Genomic DNA, 18,777 nt, shown 5'->3' with positions numbered 1-18,777 from the left:
GTAGCTATTCTGTTTGCAGACAATGTAAACTTCAAACCGACAACAATCAAAAGAGATAAAGAAGGTCACTACATGCTAGTCAGGGGAAAACTGCAAGAGGATGAGATAACAATCATAAACATGTATGCACCGAATATCGGAGCTCGAAATTATATAAGACAAATCTTAACAGGCATGAAAACCCATATAATTCATAACACTATTGTAACGGGGGATCTCAACACCCCATTGACACAAAGAGACAGGTCAACTGGACAAAAATTCAGCAAGGAAATAACAGACCTGAACCAAAGCTGTGAACAAATGGACTTAGTAGATGTATGCAGGGTGTTCCACTCCACAACATCACCTTGTGCTCTTCTGGACTCTGGTTGCCTGAAGGCTCTGCCTCTTTCCCTGCACCTCAGTGCTGATTCCCCACCTCTGGGAGCACCTCATGCCACTGCCACTGACTTCACAGAGCAGGCAGGTGACCTACGGCTACATAGTTATCGCAAGTGGGCTCAGTGCTGAGCCCTTCCCTGCCCCTGGCCCTCCCAGAGCAGAAGGGAAGTGCCCTGCTTTGAGTAACATCCGCACCTGCAGAATTACACCATCCCCACCCGTGCTCACCTTTTAGACCCGGGTCCTGCCTGCTGTCATGGAAAAGTGGGGCCAGTGTGTGGGAAGGAAGAGACAACTTCAGTGAGAAAGGGTTGGGTTACCTGAGGCCCAATTCAGATGGTGAGCTCTTTCATGAGTTCTGTAATTGCCTTCAGAATAGTGTTGGAAAACCAATATTAAAAACTGAGAAACTCACTTTTGCATAGGTGTCTCGGCACTACCGTGCCTGGTGTCTCCCTCCAGTGGTCCCAGAAAGGGGTGCTGTTCCTCAGAGCTCATAGCCGCTATGAGGGGGAATAGGGTGGAAGAAAAGGTACTTCCACCCACCACTGTTCCCCCAGTAGCAACATCATAAATGACCATAGCCCAGATTCTAGAATCCTTTCTGAGAGGGAGGATAGAAGAGACTCCTCCCATTTTGTGGACCCTGACAGGCACATGTTGCCCCTCTTTTCAGCTTTCTGTCACATCCTTAAATAGTAGCAAGGGAAGACATCAACATGCAGAGTCCATATGTTCATGACTCTGGAGGCCTTAGGATGGCCTTGGACATCCTTGAAGACCAAGGTGGTGATTGTCACTATCTCCAGCCTGGGTTTTGCCTGTGTTCACAGCTTTCAGAGCAGCCTGGTCTTAGAATTGGGAGGTGGCAGTGTCCTGGATGCAATCTGGGGGCCAGGTCCTCCTTGAGCCTTTTCAGTAGCACAGTCAGTGTCTGTGCATTGTCTTCATTCTGGTCATTTTTGCCTGGATATAATGGACCTCTGCTGGGAAGGAAGCAGTGGATTCCAGCCCAGGAGTTGTTTTCCCCTTATGGAAGGGAATTGAATGCAGGGGGATGGGGAACACAGGGTGGATGGTGTGCTGGGAAGATGGAAGGCAAAGTCCGTATGGGGTACTTGGGCAGTCAGGTTGGAGGCCACAGGATCCTGAGGTTCTTGGCCTGGTGGGTGGAGCACTGGGTATCTGAGCAGGACTATGGCAGAGGATGGGTACAGTGAGGAGTGCTTGGGTTTGGGGGAACATGTTGAGCAGGTAGCCAGTCTTGAGAGCAGAAGGAGAATCTCCTGGAGACAGGAGAGCAGCTGGGAAAGGAGGAGGGACACCATCCCAAAATTCTTGATGGACAAAAGAGACGTTTCAGGTGGAGAAGGCACCTTTCCCATCCTTTCCAATGTTGTGTTTTGCAACACTTTCAAACACTTTCATCCACACTGGCCAACAGTGGTGTTTCTTTGGTTCCATTTGTATGTCTTAATTGCAGGGGTGTAAATTGATCTGACATTTTAAGTGACTTGGCAATAAATAACAAAACTGAATACCTTAGAAATTATAAATATGCTCATCAGAGGGTCCAGAAATTTATGTCCAAAGGTGGTCACCGAGACACAGTTGGTGGTAACAGAGCTCTCCCAGGTACGAACATGGCAGTGATGTCCCCAAACACAGGATGGTGTTCTGCAGTTGCAGAAATGAGCTCCATAAAGCAGAACCAGGTTGTCTCCCTGGGAGCTGTGGAGCAAGGGAGGCAAGGGGAGGACTGTGCGTATTTTATGACCCACATATAATTGGTCAGAATAATACATTGTAGACAGGTATGTGGGTGAAACTTTTGGGGACTGATCCCCTAGAATCAGTGATCTATGGATACTTCTTGAGTCAAAGTTGTAGTCTGGAGACTCACATTTCATGGCTTTCCAATGGTGTTTGCAGCTTTTTTTAACCTCTTGACATGTTCTATGTCAGGAGAGAAAGTGGAAGGCAGAGGAGGTTGAGATGTGTCTATGGAAATGTGGGTTGGTGGCGAAAGAGGCCCAAAACTACTCCTATGTGGCTAGGAGAGGTCTCATGGGCTGTGCCTGAGGCACAGCACTTTCCAGATTCCTGAGAGCAAGGTGATGACTGCAAGAGCCAAGCCTCCAGCAGGAGGGTGTTGGAGAGCTCAGGCAATGGTCTCACTGCACAGGCCCCTGAGATTTGCCATGCGTTTGGGGGAGCCAGGGGCCTCTTCCCAACATGCCCCGTGAAGCCCCCTCTCTCCTTCTGTGTTCACACCTGGGGATAAGTTAGTAATAATCTGCTCTCCGTTGTTCCACAGGCGGCCCCCCAGCTCTGACAGGACCATGCTGCAGAGGTGGCAGGTATGGAGGGATATCTAGGAAAACCCTGTGGGGATGGAGACTAAAAAAGAGAGCGCAGGCCCCAGGGACTGGGAGAAGGAAGTATGCAGATTCACTCAGAGGCACCTTGTATTTTGGGGTGCTAAATGTCCCAACTCTTCCCTGACAAGGGCTCAGTGACACCAGGTGACTCTTGAGCATTAGGATCAGATCTAGGGAGTGCATATCACTGTGAGTGCCTCTGTGGGTGCACACTTTTCCCCAGGACTTGCACATGGACACGCACTAGTGGGCAGATGGGGCGTCACTTCTTATTCATGGAAAGTTACACATGGCTGATACCAGGTTGTTTCCCCATGAGGAAGGGACCCCAAGGGAGCCAATCCTGAGATCAACAGGTGAAGGACGTAACAATGGGTTGTAGACATCCCAGACACCTCCCAGGAACAAGCTGAGGTGGGAGAGACCCTGACCACACAGGTCTCATAGAGAGGGCCCTCCTGAATGACTATGGTGACTTTCTCCCTGACATAGGGCCTCTCCTTTAGTGATGCTTACCTGATGGTGGAGAGCTCCAAGAGTCATCCTAGAGGCAGGGGAGGGAGTGAGGTCACCCTTGAGGTCCTGAGGGGACAGGTCAGCCTACTGTTGGCAAGGCTTCCTTCTCTGTTCACCATGTTCCCCTGTTTAGGCCATGAAGGCCCAGCAGTGAGCTCTGCCACCCACAGCACCTATACTGTTGTTTTCATCCCTTTTGGGTGTGGATCACTGAGCTCTGACTCTCTCCCTGGTCCCTGAGGGCTGCCTGCTATAGGGCTGGCCCTGTGCCAGATGTGGATAAGACAGGACCATGTGTGGGCAGCCACCCCCAGCAGGCTTATGACCACTGTAGCCTCGGAAGATGTCTGACATGTCTGGTTTTTCCCCTTTGTCTCTCCTGGTAGAAAAGGGACATCAGCAATTTCGAGTACCTAATGCACTTGAACACCTTGGCCGGGAGGACCCACAATGACTACATGCAGTACCCAGTGTTCCCCTGGGTGCTGGCTGACTACACCTCTGAGGTAAGCCTTCTCGAGGTGTTCTGGCTTCCCCAGATCCCAGAGCACACTCAGTCAGCACACCCAGCCTCTGCCCTGCCCACACACACCATGGCAGCCTTCGGAGTTCAGCCCAGCTCCTTCTGTGGTATAAGCACCCGAATAGCACAGGGGCGACCTCTGACAGTCATACATGAGACAGGCTGAGACTCTGCGTGGGTCAGTGCATGCAGAGATGGGAGAAGAGACAGAGAGAGATTACAGTGAGGAAGAGAGACAGAAAGAAAGAGAGACACAGAGAGAGGAAAGACAGAGAAGAGAGAGAAGAGATAGAGACACAGAGAGACAGACAGAAAAAGAGAACAGAGGAGAGACACAAAAGAGGAAGAGACAGAGAAGAAAGACAGAGACACAGAGAAAGACAGAGAGAAGAGAGGATAGATAGAGAGTAAAAATAAACAGGTACAGAAAGAGAAAGACAGGATAGAGACAGAAAAAGAGACAAAGGAGAGAGAGGGGAGAGAGACCCTCTCCTCCAAAGCATGACTTCAGTGGCTGAGTGGGTGGCCCCTGACATCCCCAGGACTGGGACCAGATTGCCCATCTCTCTCAGCTCCACCTCTGGGGAAACCCCAGGTAGAAGGTGATATGGTATGTGTTTGTTCAGGGTTAATCAGGCCAAGGAGCAGGGTCCCAGCCACTTGGTCTCTGGTCAGCAGAGGCTGGGTTGAGCCAAGCATGAGGGCAGAAGACGACGACTATGGGTCATTGGTGCAGACCAGCCTGGCCCATCCTACCCAGGGACATGTGAGTGGTAGTGCTCAGGGCTTGGGAAAGGAGATTTAGGTTGTGACCTCCCAAGCCCACTTAAAACACAGGAGGCAGCAAAGATTTCCCCCAGCTTTGCGTGGCTTCATGGCCCTGCTGAAGACAGGCCTTTCCAGCAGGAGGCTTGCTAACCCTGGCTTTCACTCAAGCTTTGGTAGGTGGTGGCAATTTTATGAGTCCTTCCTGCTTAACCTATTGCCCATGTTTAAAATTTTGATTACTTACTGGAGTTTTAAAATTGAGAGATTTCTCTTAAAAATCTGGATCTCCAATATCTTGGAAAATCCAGAGATCTGGCACCTGCAAGCCATCCTGAGAGACAAAACCAGTGAGCTGGTGTGGGTGTGTAGCATCTCCCCTGCCCGTGCTGGGGTCTGTTGCTTCCCTGTGCCCTGGTCTGGCTTCTGTAGAGTAAGCGATGGTAGCAGTCCAGCCCCAGGAAATCCACTGTGACTGATGCTGTGAAGAAGGGAGGCTTATAAGGAAGCCATTTCTTCCTACAGAGAAACATGCAAGGGGCCGGGGATATAGCTCAGTAGCACAAGCGCCTGCCTGGCAAGTGTAAGGTCTTGAGTTTGATTTCCGGTACAAAAAAAAAAAAAAAAAAAAAAAAGAAATATGCAAGGCCTGGAAGACTGGGCCCTCCAGTGACATGATGGACATCTCCACTAAAAGAAACTGTGTCCGAGGACAGGTGACCCCAGGCCTTCATGTCTCACTGTGGGCACTGCTGCCTTCGTTGCAGGAAGGGAATGAGGGGGTCTGCAGAAAACCGCAATGTTCCTCTCCCTCTCTCCCAAAACAGATGACTTCCAGCTTCCTATAAAATCAGTTTGATACTAAGCAGGGAAGCTGAACTCCTGGAGTAAATTGCTTCATGCAGGCAGAAGTCAAATGCCTCTCAGACGTTGAGAATTGTTTTGAAAATCTCTTTTTGTAACCAGTGGCTGTGCTCTGCTTAGGGTCAACTTGGAACAGGTTCAGTGTGAACTCAATCTTCCCCTCCTCTCATTTCCCATCTCTCCCCTATTAAGTTTTTGTGGATCACTGGCTCCAGGGCCATAAAACCCCACTGGCCAGCTAATCACCAGAGGGGGGGGGTCAGACCAAATGACAATAAACCAATAAAGGGAACCATAAAACTTAAAGAGCGTGGCTCCTGGGGCACAGAGGGCAGAGGGAGTTAACGCAGCTGCACATGTGCCTTTTAGACACTGAACTTGACCAATCCCAAGACTTTCCGGGATCTTTCCAAGCCTATGGGGGCTCAGACCAAGGAGAGGAAGCTGAAATTCATCCAGAGGTTTAAAGAAGTTGAAAAAATCGAAGGTGCGTATCTCCCAGTTTGGTATTTCTTGTGTAGCATCGTTCATCTTGAATGACTGGAAATGACTTAGCCTATGCATGATTGCATTTGATGGAGAACTTTCCAGTTCTGCACTGAGCTCCTGGGACACACAGAATAACCACCTGGAAGAGCTGTTTCCTTAAAGTACTGACTTTTATAGCTCACCTCTGCATATCTGGTTTAAGTCAGTCTGTGGTGTGGGATCACCCAGGTGATCCCAAGGTCAATCCTGGTTGACATGTAGCATGCTAAAAGCTGCTGACTTGTAGCAAGGAGCAGGCAGAGGCTGTGGAACTGTCTTCAATCCACATGTCCTGCTGCCAGGCACAGGGCTATCTACATTTACATACCCAGCAGAGGACATCGATGCTCAAAATTTAAACACCTTGTTCAGATTACAAAGGACCAAACTGGTGTGGGACTGGCCCTAGAATCCAGTCCCCAGACTTAATCCATCTGCAGCTCCTCTTTGAGGTATTGACACATGCACATGCCCTCTGTATCTTGCTGCCTTTACGTTTCTTCTGCACCTCTACTTCATTCCTAACCTTCAGGGAATGTGTCTTCCAGTGAGTGTGTTTGCTCTCATGGGTGGCCAGTGGCCTTAGCTGTGTCCTTTTGTTGCAGGAGACATGACTGTCCAGTGCCACTACTACACCCACTACTCCTCTGCCATCATCGTCGCCTCCTACCTGGTCCGGATGCCACCCTTCACTCAGGCCTTTTGCTCTCTGCAGGTGAGTTGCCACTGCTCTTCATGAACACACATGTGCGTGTGTATATCTGTATGCATGCACACTCACACATACACACAGCCGTGTCACAGGCCAGGAGTGACTGCTGCTGGTGCTGGCCACTGGGTTCTGGTCCATCCAGCCCAGGTCAGTTACTCTCCATCAGGGATACTCTCTTTCTCCTTTGCCCAGCAGAGTATTACAAGAAAAAAACCAACTCTAAAAAAACAAGCAATAAGAGACATGAGAAAACTCTTAACATAAATAAATGTAGTAGAGAGGAAATCAGGAAGCTTGGAGACCAGAAAGGCAAGCAAAGATTAGAAAAATAAACTCAAGAAGGAACAATGAGAAGAATATGACTCAGCACCAGAATGCATACATCTGCTAAGTACAAGATGAAAGGCTCTAAAGGACGAACATATTTGAAAACCAAAATGAACAATTAACTCAGGGCAAGAACTAACTGACGTGCCCACCCACAAACCAACAAATCATTCTGCCAGATTAGAGTTGCTAGGTTTTGCAAATAAAGCCACAAGATAACTAGTTAAATTTGGATTCCAGATAAACAGAGATTCTCAGATAAACAATGACTTACATGCAAAAATTATCTGTTGTTTATCTGGAATTTCAGTGTAGCTGTTTTGTCCTCCCTGACAACCCTGGGGGAGCTGGAAGTGAGCCAACTACAGCCAAGTGGGTGGTGGTGTCTGAGACGTGGGCTTCTAAGGCCCAGAGTCCCTGCAGGCAGCATTGTGAGGGGCCAGGAAACCTTTCCTCTCTTCTTCTGCAACTTTGTATGGTCACTGTGACTCTGTGTACAAGCAGGGACAGGGACCCCACAGGCACAACCTATGACATGCAGAACCTCAGGCACTCCCAAAGCAGCCAGCCAGCTCTGCCCACTGAGAATGCACGCCACAAGGCCAGCTGTACCCTGCCCACCCTGGCCTTGCAAGGTCCAGAGAGGAAGGCCTCTGGGCAGCAGGTCAGAGACACACCCGAGCCTCTTCACAACGACCTGTGAGCAGCCCCAGAATGGAGTTGGGGCTGAGTTCACCAGCAAGATCACTCTTTACAATCACTTGGAGGAATCTGACCCTGAGAGACTAATGGCCACTCTGGGTCAGCACAAAAGCTAACTCCCAAGCCCTATTCCAGACTGGATAGGCAAGGTCAAGATGCCTTCTCCAATAAGAAGCAAATCCCTCCCGTCTTCCGTTTCTTGGCACAGGCCTCTCTCTCTCCTCAACTCCCTGACAGTGAGCTTCGTCTAGACATTCTATAACCCCCATTCCCTGGAAATTCACTCAAAAATAATAAGTGTGCTTCCCCTGAGTCTTACTCCAGCAACAAGCATTTTAAGTAAGTTTGGTTTGGAGAATGAATGGTCCCAGTGCTCTACCTCGTGCCAGGAATCCCATCCAGATGTTGCTCATTAATCCACGAAAAATGATGATCACTGTTGATGATGATAGTGATGAATTCCATCACTTTCCGTCCAGGGAGTTGAAATGTTTAAACATTCAGGGCACTGAATTTCAGAGTTTCCCCTTGTCCCTTCGGTTAAATGCATCAAAGCCAGAAGCCCCAGCTGTACCTGTTGCTAAGGGTCTTTGCACATCAGGAGCAGGCAGACAAAAATTCAGACAGCCTGGGCCATGAGATTTACATCCCAGGTTGGCCACTGAACAGATAAAAAATCTCAAGTTACTTTACCTCTGGAAATGAATGTTAATTATGCACATCTCACTGGGCTCTTAAGAAATTGTGGGGAAAGCCCCTAGTTCCAGTGATCAATCACTGTGACTTCTCTCCATCCCTCTGCAATCAGCCAGCTCTAGCCTGAGCAGGCCTGTGCTTGTTCAAGCTGGTCTCCTCTGGCGGAAGCTAATTCAAGGCAGTCTGGACTGCATCTAAGATTCCAACATAGCATGTGCCAGACTAAACAGGTGTGCTGTGGCCCCACAAGCACATGTGAGTAATGGCCACTTTAAAGCTCATCACTGGCTTGCACAGTTTGGTTCATAGTAATCAGGCCAATCTCACTTAAGATGGTCTGAAACAGTGAGAGATGGTCAGAGCCAACTAAAGATGCTTTCAGCTGAGCTGAGCCCTCTAGGCCCCTCTGCGGTCTCTGATGTGACCCGGGAAGACTTTGGGCTCCAGCCTGTCTTTGGCAGAGTGGCTCATCTAGGTTGGAGCCATCTGGACCCTCCATGTGGGCCCTGGAATTCATCTCTCCCTCCTGCCTTTGAATGACTTCTCATGGCCAGCATTGGTCCAAGCTCTGTAACCAGCAGAAAAACCAGCCACTTCCTGCTTCTTCCTCAACAAAAGATGAGCTTTGCCTCTTCTTAAGGGAATGGCTACAGGGGCAGGGGGTGGCATGCCCAACTCCCCTTGGGAGCTCTAGGCATCAGCAACCCTGCTCAGGAATGTTCTGGAATCTTCTGGAAGTCAGGCTCTGCTCTCTATCCCCCTCCCTCCTTGGGAGCAGTCCTGTTTCTTTTACTCCTGTGGTGACAAGAAAGGGATCTTCCACAGTCTCAACAGTGGAGCCTTGACTTCCAGCCTGGTTTGGAGTATGAATGTATCTGCTCAGAACCCACCTATAGTTCTTTAGCTCCTCTGGTGATGACTGAGAATGTGGGACCCTTGGACCCAGAATGCTCACTGTGTATACCCTTGATCTAAGCAGGTGGCCCATGCCACCACTGTGACAGACAGGACCTGGATTTGTGCCAGCTATGCACTCTGTCATCCTTGCTCTTCAAAGTGTGAGTTGATATCTGCTAGGCTGGGTCCAGTCCTGGGTCCCCCAGGGTCTTCTGGTTCTCATGAGTCTTGCCACCCGGGGCCCAAGTCTGGAGTGCTAGAAGGTTGTGTCACCAGGCACCACATCCTGCTGGCCCTGCTCTGACACCCACACCTGTCCCAGCAAAAGTGTGGGCATTCTCACATCAGACCCAGCCAGGGTGGGGCCGGAAGGCAGCCAGTGCCTACTGAGGACACAGCAGTGGTGACGGCTGCTGCTGCTGCATTTAATAAGAAACTGAAATAAAGCAGTGGGCTAATTAAGTCTCATCTCTATGAAGTCAGCTGTTACCAGCAATGGGGATGGGCCTTCCTGACCACCTGAGGTGGGCTGGCAAGCTGGTGTTAGACGGATGCTAACTGTGGAAAGAGCCAGGGCCAGCCATGCTTGGCTAACCTGGCTGTCCACCAGGGAGTTCCTGGTGGGCGAGGAGAGGAGTTGGGTGCCCCAGTCGATGCCCACCCTCTGGCACCTGTGCATACTGCTTGTACCTAGCCCTTGACTCCTGTCCCAGGCCTGGGCCACTGGGCTGCAGCCAGGTGTGCCAGCCAGAGCTGGAGGCTCTGGCCGGGCCTTGACAGGATGTGAGTCTGCCAGGACCCTAACTGTAACTCAGGTTTAGGGTCCCTACCATAGTGTAATTATGAGGGTACAGGTTCAGCTGGGGCATTAGAAAAGGCACCTGATAGAATCCACTCATTTTGGGATAAAGTCCTACTTCTAGAACTTTCTAATGGGTAGTACTAGCTAGCTCAGCCTCAGTTTCCTTTGAAGGAGCACCTAACTGGGTGGGGGTAAGGTGCATGGCAGTGCCAATTCCCTCATGTATGGCTTCTGTGCGTGTCTCTTTGGGAGAAACCTCCTCCTTCAAGGAGGGGAGCTGGTGGCCTCCATCAGAGCAGATTCAGTCAGGTGCCTGACGGCTTCCCTAATATACATGGGGCCCCAGCTCTTAGCTTTAAGAGCAGGAGTCAGGTCCTAGCATTTTCCACAGGAACTCCTAGAACAGTGCATCACCTTTCTCCTGCCCTCATAGGTCAGACCTTCCTTCCTTGACAACGGCTATGTCTTGAGATGCCCTTCCCATTTCCCATGCCCACCTTAAGGCCCTCCAGGCTCCTCACCCTCCTACCTCTGTCCCTGTCACTACTGGACCCCTTCCTTCTCTTTTCCTCTCTTCCCCCACCATCTGTCTCCTCTTCCTTTTCTTTCTGAGAGCTGCTGGTTGCCTTTCACACACACATGGAATTTGGGGCCTGAATCAGGATGGCTCCCCCTCCTAGTCTACACAGGGCTACAGCATCTGGTACTACTCTCTATGTGCCTCGGCACTGTGGGAGGTATATGATGTATACGTGTACAATGCTCTCACACATGTACAACACTCCCATGTATGTATACACATGCACACACATGTACATTTATAGGTGCATGCATATATGCTTACACACATGCACACATTCACCCATATGTGTACCCACAGGCTCACACATATATGTACATCTTCACATCCATATACTCACCAGTACATGATACACTCTGTATGAGTCACTTTCTCATCCCTGAGACACAATGCCTGACACCCACCCATTAATGGAGGAGAGGTTTATTTTAGTTCACAGTTTCAGAAGCTTCAGTCCCTGATAGGCCGACTCCAAAGTAGAAATGGCATTGTAGAGGACCCCAGTGGAGGAAAGCTCCTTGCATCATGCTGAAGAGGAAGCAGAGTGTAGGGGGAGCCAGGGAGGGAGATATATATTTCCAGGTCACATTCTTAGGGAGCCAGCCCTAATAGCACACTGAGTTGCTGAATCTACCAATGATTATAGCATCCCATGATTCAACTGCCTTCCAAACACATGAGGATTGGGGCCATTTATGTCTAAACCTTAGCACAATCACATGCATACCCATACATACATACTGTACACACATGCACAGACATGCATGCACACATACATGCATATATAATTGATTTCACATCCACAACAATCACCTAAGGTTTGCAGAGGATGGAGTAGGCAGTTAGAGATGTAGAAACTTAGGTGTTCACCTGCACATAAGTAAGTGGGCCCTCCAGTCCCCGCCCATGCCTGCCTGGTTCCCGTGCCAAGCTTCCTTTCCCAGGGCACACTACCTCTCTGATGAATCAATGCTGGCTTAGGTCAGCTGGCATGTGCACGGGTCCTATAAGTGAGTGTTTGCAGAGGATACTTTAAAATTATTAGCAAGAATATCTAGGGCAGGCACTGGTTGTCAGCCTGCTCATGAAGCCAACCCCATTACCGAGACATGAGTGGGTTACTCTGGGCTAGTCCTAGATGGAAGGAAGGTCCCACTTTCATCACATGTTGTGAAATACCTGTGTGCTCGGGTGTCCTGGAGCACATCTGGTTTCTGAGTTTCCTATGAAGAGAGTTGTATGTTGGGAATTGAATGTTTTTCCCCGACATACTTCTCCTGTCATGGCAGACAGGATTTTGAGAACACAGTGACCAAGCATTTATCCAGGGACCATGGCGCACTTGGACTCTGTGTCCCTGAATGACAGGGGCATCTTTTGATTGTGCTCTAGCTTTTTGATTCTTCTCAGCATATTGCAAACCTGGAGGTAAGGAAAGATGTGTCAGATAGCATTGCTTCTGAATCCCAAACTGCGTTTCTGGTTGCTTTACTTGTAAGTGATGTCTAAAGTAGGCTAAAAGCCAGGCACTCGAATGATGTGCCACAGAACTCTAACTGTGGCCTGGCTCCAGCATCTTCTGGATGGAGTGTTGCATGGGAAATCTGCCAATACAAAGTCAGTCTTGTGTTGACAATCGTGACCTTGCTATTATTTTTAATAGCCCATTTGGATACACTAGAACTCATTTTTCTTTATATTCAATATCTGCAGAATAGAAGCAGAAACAGACCTTGGTTCTGGAATTGTCCTGATCACTTTATTTCCTTCCACCCTCCAGACTTGATTCTGTTGTTTGTTTATTTATTTCTTTTGGCTTTGGTCCTTCTTTATGTAGCACTCTGTAAATTTGAATCATGCATCTGTCTGTGTCTCTCCTCCTTGCCCTTTCTTTCTTCTGTCTTCCTTACTTCCCCTTCCTTCCTTCTTTCCTGAGAATCAAATCCTACCTGGGACTCAGGCCAGCAGCAGCGGAGTTTGTGTCAGCCAGACTTACAATAGGGGGAACAAAGCAACTCCATTTCTTCTTCTAGGGAATTTGGTGTTTTCTTTTGTATTGCAGAAGTGAGAAAACCCATTAATTTTGAAACAAATGTATGCAAATACATTTATTAATATAGGAAATAGGAAAATCAGTTATTGTTTCCTTTATAAATAATACAGGCTTAAGTTTTAAAGATATTACTTTTGCTAAAATGCATTAGACAGCTGTGAAAAAATAACATTTTTCTTTGTGGTAATATCTTTAACCAGATTTGTAGCACTAACAATATTTCCTATGTATATATTATTTTTATTTAATACAGGTAATCTTTTTATTACCAAATCATATTGTTTCTCAGGAGATTACCATCAGTGCTCATAAAAGCTGCAAAGGGAAAAATGGGACACGGCGAAGGCATCAATCTCCCACGATGTAAAGCTCAGGCTGCAGATTAAATACACAGAGCTCTTAATACATTTCAATGAGTGACTCATTAGGTGCAGATTTATTTAGATCCCTCTCATTTTATTTCCATTTCAATTTAAATTTGATGGTGGACCTCATCTCCTAATTCCAACCAAGTGCAAAGTGACCTCGGGGAACAGCCATAGCTTTATGCTGTCCGTGTACTGCGTTGGTTGAGACTCCACACATAACTGAACAGCTTGGTGTCCCTGTCCCTCTGTGGAGATGGGCCATGGGTCCCACTGGGTCCTCCACTGTGGTACAGAAGATTGACCAACCAGGCCATGTGCCCTCAGGATGCCTGGTGCCACCTGCCTCCCTTTTGGAAATACCCGAGTACCCCTTAGTCCATACATAGTAGATCATTTCTCCCCGGTCAAGGGATTTATCTAGGAAACTGGCACACAGCAAAGCATATCCCTTGGAGTGTCATCCTAGGTTTGAACCAGGATCTCTGCTCTGTATTTAGCCTTGAGAAAATCAGTACCCTTGGAGGAACCTCTGTTTTCTGGTCTGCAAGATGGTAATGCCAACCCCTTCCTAACGCACCTGCGGTGAGGATTAGGAGGGGTCACCTCTTTATGCACAAGGCACCTAACAGGACAGGCACGCTGAGACAAGGCTCTTGCTCCTTCTGGGCTGCAGCCTTCTGAAGCTGTGATGGGTAGATCCTGATGGAATGAAAGCTCTGGGCCTCTGAGATGGAAGGGAGAGGAGGGCAGAAGTTTCTGCCCCTTTTTTGTGGCCTCATATCTGTGCTCTGAAGAATGGACCATATCTTTGGTTACCTCTGAGCTTAAGTGGATCCAAGTCTGAGTTTCAGAAACCCTTTCCTCAAGTCCCTCTGCTCTAGCATCTTCCTCTATGGCCTGGCCCAAGGCCCTTTTCTGCTTCCTCCTCACCCCCAAGACCACTGCTGAGTACGGGTGGTCATTTTGACAATTTAGGAGGTGGTGTGACAATTCAGGGGATAGGCCCAGGCACTCAAGGGAGGACTGACCTCAATGTCACCAGGTCCACCCCACTTGCCAGGCTCAGGTGGCATCAGGTCACCTGCAGTCAGGGACCTTGGGCCTAGGTGGCCTTGGGAGGTGCCATGGGGTCAAGTTCTTCCTGTGCCAGCCTCTTGCCCTGAGTGCTGGTGTCTTCCAGCTCCTTCCTCATGTCAAAGCCATGGCTACTCAGCTCTCAGGACACTGCCAACTCCTGTCACCAGGCTTCCAAGATCATCTGTGTTGGGATTCTCCAGTGGACCCCACCGGTCTCCACAGAGCATGGCTGACTACGTCTCTGTGCTGTAGTCTGCTCCTTATTTCCTGTCTGTGACTCTTGACCCTGAGACTCTCCAGAGCTGAGGCTAGGCTGCCGTCACCCTCGATTCCTTGTGTCAAGGCCTTAAATTAAAGTGTACCCAGTGACCTTGGGAACAGCCAGCAGAAGGGCTGTGGTTTTGTCTCTGACCTGAACTTGGGTTTCCATGGTGGAAACATAGGATACCCTGAGTCCCTCACAGAGTCCCTCACAGGCCCAGGTCCTGGAGAGTGGGCAGGTAGGTGTCACATGCATGGATGGATGAGAGTCTAGCATTGCAACCTTGCCAGTGGGGCAGGATGGAGGAAGGATGCCCCAGCACATGGATTATGGAAGCTGAGGATCTGAGGTCCTGCGGTTGATCCTGTTGCCTGTGCCCCACAGGGAGGAAGCTTCGATGTCGCTGACCGGATGTTCCACAGCGTGAGAGGCGCTTGGGAGTCAGCCTCCAGGGAGAACATGAGCGACATCCGTGAGCTGACTCCCGAGTTCTTCTACCTGCCTGAGTTCCTCACCAACTGCAATGCTATGGAGTTTGGTGAGTGGGGCCCAGGGAGGCTGCTGGGGTGAGGCCTGGCACTGGGTCTGGCTCTTCTCACAGCTCCTTGCTCATTAACCTGGTATGGAGAGCAACTGCGAGGGGACTGGGTTGTTCTGGTCCCCTGGAAGGACAGAGAGAGGAGAGGCATGCTGAGGCTGAGTGACCAGAAGGCCAGCACAGGAGAACAGGGGGATTTTATTTTGGTTCTATCTTGAGTAGTACCACAGCCGGTGTGAATACAGCATCTGCCACAGGCCTGGTATTCTTGTGTGTCTTCTCTTGTCATCCTTGGGCCACCCCTCCATGGCAGCCCCATTGTCACCTTTGGTCTTGCAGTGGTAGAACTGAATACCAAGGAAGTTACCCACTTGCTCAAGGTCAGGAGCCAAGGAGGAGGAGAGTAGTCAGCTGGGAGCCAGCCCCTTCTTCCTTCTGTCTAAGGCATCTCCATCAAAAAGCTCTGCTGCCTTCCTTTACAATGGGGAGAACATGCAAAATTACAGCATGAAGGCTATGGGAGACGTGTGCCCAACTACCCCAGGTGTGCTTGCGGTTGGCTGCTGGGTGTCACCGCCACTTGCTGCCTGCCTGTTCAGCACCTGAGGAAAAGTCTTGGGCCTTGTGTAGCAGGAGTGGGGAGTGTGAACTCTGGTGACACAAGGATCATTACATTCTGTGTGACTTGGGGCTCTAGCACTGGGGCTGCCTGGAATCCAGGGGACTTTGTGGAGGACACACAGGCTTCCAAGTCCCTAGGAGCTTAAGGGACCAAGCAGGCAGGCAGACACAGGAGTATTCCAATAGGGGAGGCAGAAGCAAGCTGTGCTCCTGGGAGGAGCTGTGTGATTCCATTTGAAGCCCAGATGGTTCCCGATGACCTGGTGCCCCTTGCTCTTCTGCACCCCCAGGTTGTATGCAGGATGGGACGGTGCTGGGTGATGTTCAGCTCCCTCCCTGGGCAGACGGGGACCCAAGGAAGTTCATCAGCCTGCACAGACAGGTGAGTCCCTCCCTGGTCTGTGTCCAGCCATGGACTTCAGGCTTCAGTATCCCTTCAGGCTCCGTGACTGGGGAGGGATAAGCACTGATGTGTTTATGTCAGCTGGGGTTCTTGGCTGTGTGAGAGGCCTGTCCCAGTTTGTGTTCGTGGCAGGGGCTGTGGGCATCAATGAAGAAAGTTAATTTTAGATTCTCTTGGAGGCCTGAGAGGGCACATCTGTGTCCTGAGTGAGCCTGAGAAGCAGGAATAGGCCGGGGGTCACATCTCAGCAGCAAGGCTTAGAGGCTGGAAGGGAACAGAGAACTTCCCAGGCCTGGAGAGGTTGTGGCCTGTGATGCAGAGAGGCTGATATGGGTGGAGGCCAGAGGACACTGAGGATACTTGCCTAGGATCCCAGGCCCACCTGGGTGATAGGAGGAGGTGAAGAGGTACTTGACATCCTTGGTAATCATGGAAACAGGACCCAAAGCTTCAGTGAGCTGCTACAGCACACTCACAGAAGCAGAGCTTGATGCCTGGAACCCGCTGGCCAGAGGCAGAAGGTGCTCTTCCTCCCTGGAAAGAGCCTGGTGGTTTCTGCCAAAGTGGAAGTTGGCTCTGCCACTCTCCTGCAAGTGCTCTGTGGGTGTTCACCCAAGAGACAGGAAAACACACCCTCTCAAACCTTTGGGCACCAGCGTTCACTTTTACTCAAACCAGTCAGTAACTAAATACAGCCCAAATGTCCATCAAGGAATAATACATCTACATGGTGAAATTCTACTCAGCAATGAAAGGCGTGGGCTTGCTGATAACAGAGTAGTGCAGAAGTCAAAGCATTTATGCTGAGTGAACAAAGCCACACTGAAAGCTACGTACTGCGTGGTTCTATTTGTATGACATTTATAGGTGAAGCTCTAGGGACAAAACCAGTTAGTGGTTACTGTACTTGGCAGCAGAAGACTGGCCAAAAGGAGTACAAGGCACCCTGGAGGTTGATGCAAATGTCCTGTCTCTTGAGCATGAATTGTTCAGAATATGTTAAATGTACATTTTTATAGCATTTTATTGTGTGTAAATTGACCTAAAACATAACCTGGAGCAGGCCTGACCTGTGACTACTAACTCATACCTTTCCTTCAGTGTTTTTCTCAGCAAGGAGGAACTCCTTCCCAGCACACCCTTGCCCTTCCCATACCCCTGTATGGGATGCTTGGACCAGAGAAGCCCTTGACAAGGGCTGCAGCTGCCCTGTCTGCCAGCAGACAGAGCACCACAGTTCAGTACCATTGTCCCCAGAGCTGTGGGTGGAAGCCGAAGCTGGATGAAGACGTGGCTCAGCATAGAAGAGAGCAGATGATTGCCAAGTAGTCAGATGACTGGGACAAACGTCCTGATTAGGTGGAGGTGGAGTCTGAGGAAGTTAACAGCCAGGAAGGCGGAAAATGGCTTTCGCCAGAGCGTTTGATGAGTGCTTTTAAAGATGGAGTAGCTATGGATGCTGACATGGGAGAAAGACTGTCCACAGGAGTGGGTGACTTTAACAGGAGTGGAAGAAAAGTCCTCAGAGAAAGGGAGCCCAAGGGACTGAGTGTCCAGAGATGGCAGTCACAGAGGACACAGGCAGATCTGGAAGAGAAGGGAGGTGTGGAGGGTGACCTTCTTCACTTAGTGAGCAGAATAGCAGAGAGGCAGGTCATGGAGGCGAGGGTCTGGGGAGGGTGGGGCTGGCTCTCAAAAAGCACAGGAAGCAGGCATTTTGTTCTTTTCACAAGAGGCCACAGAAGTGGCCAGAGACAGAGCTGCAGACTTCTGGGTGTGTCTGGCAAGAGGTTGCCATGGGGCTTAACGAAGGGTGTGGAGCCAGGATTCACTGGGAAGAGCAGGAGGGACCGCTCCAGACCAGCCCTGAGGATATGGAAAGGAGTTGGTTGTGAGGAGTTAGGAAAAGGAACTGGCAGAGGTCAGACATCCAGGCTTGTGACTTCCCCTTGGAGATATGGCAATGGCTAGGAACCATGTAGAATGGCCACTTTGCCCACAGACCTCAGAGGTGCTACCCTGGTACAGGTGGCCAGGCTTCTCCATACCCAGGCATGGATCTGTGTGTCCTCCCCAAGGACCACCAAGGAGAGAAAACAATGCCCAGTGGATGCCTTTGGCCCTGGGGATGCAACCCTGGAGGGCTGTGCCCAGCCAAAACAGGTGCCATCTCTTAGTGATGTCCAAACCCTTGGCTATGTTTCCTCTTGCTTATGGGTGGCAACCAATTAGAAATATGTCCAACTTAGGGACCCTAAGCCAGGCTGGCACCACCCATCTAGACTGTGCCCACAAGGGATCCAGTGAGCTTATTAGCTCCTATGCTACCTTCCTTCTGTTTCCTGTAGGATGTCACCTTTAGTTAGGCTGCTACTGGCTTTCCAGGGGGAGCTGTGATTTTGATCTTGGTGAGGTTTAATTCCAACTGAGCAGGTGTGAGCTCTGAGCCAGGCCTGGTGGCTGAGGCTGGAACATCTCCCATCGGGAACAGCAAACCTGCATATATCCAGTGTTCCTTGGGTATGGTTGTACAATGCTCTGTGCCAGCTATGTCCCTGGCTATACAGAGGTGCCCCACAAAGGAAGCTGCAATCCCAGGGACTGAGTGTACCTCAGAGGCAGATTCAGTGCTTCCCCTGTCAGGGGTGATTCAGCAAGACCGCTCCATGTCAATGGTTTCTGGTGACTTGCGTGAATGAGACTTGCTCAGCAGGACTGATATCCTTGGGAATACGAAAGTTCCAACATGAAAGTTGGAAGCTGGGAGGGGGGACTATT

At 49.9% G+C, this 18,777-nt stretch overlaps 2 protein-coding genes across 12 annotated transcripts in view; one reads left to right on the top strand and one right to left on the bottom strand.

The window, feature by feature from the left end:
• Positions 1-947, bottom strand: part of Lrrc18 (leucine rich repeat containing 18) — a 23,411-nt gene extending 22,464 nt beyond the window's left edge. For 3 of the 5 annotated variants that reach the window (XM_005412580.2, XM_005412581.2, XM_005412584.2), the window contains exon 1: positions 800-947. The gene's annotated coding sequence lies outside the window, so the exon portion shown is untranslated. Of the gene's footprint in view, positions 1-282; positions 421-799 lie in introns of those variants that run through there. The other 2 variants (XM_005412583.2, XM_005412586.2) reach the window with 2 other exon arrangements.
• Wdfy4 (WDFY family member 4) overlaps positions 1-18,777 on the top strand; it is a 242,170-nt gene that overhangs the window by 206,322 nt on the left and 17,071 nt on the right. For all 7 annotated transcript variants that reach the window (XM_013508791.1, XM_013508792.1, XM_013508790.1 and 4 more), the window contains 6 exons: positions 2,702-2,744; positions 3,668-3,787; positions 5,803-5,920; positions 6,567-6,676; positions 14,822-14,975; positions 15,887-15,978. In XM_013508791.1, the coding sequence (XP_013364245.1) occupies positions 2,702-2,744; positions 3,668-3,787; positions 5,803-5,920; positions 6,567-6,676; positions 14,822-14,975; positions 15,887-15,978 (637 nt within the window). The remainder of the gene's footprint in view (positions 1-2,701; positions 2,745-3,667; positions 3,788-5,802; positions 5,921-6,566; positions 6,677-14,821; positions 14,976-15,886; positions 15,979-18,777) is intronic.

This window comes from Chinchilla lanigera, unplaced genomic scaffold (genome assembly GCF_000276665.1).
Source record: "Chinchilla lanigera isolate Chin_1 unplaced genomic scaffold, ChiLan1.0 scaffold00155, whole genome shotgun sequence".
Classification (NCBI taxonomy): Eukaryota; Metazoa; Chordata; class Mammalia; order Rodentia; family Chinchillidae; genus Chinchilla; species Chinchilla lanigera.
This window is presented reverse-complemented; position numbering and strand designations above follow the sequence as displayed.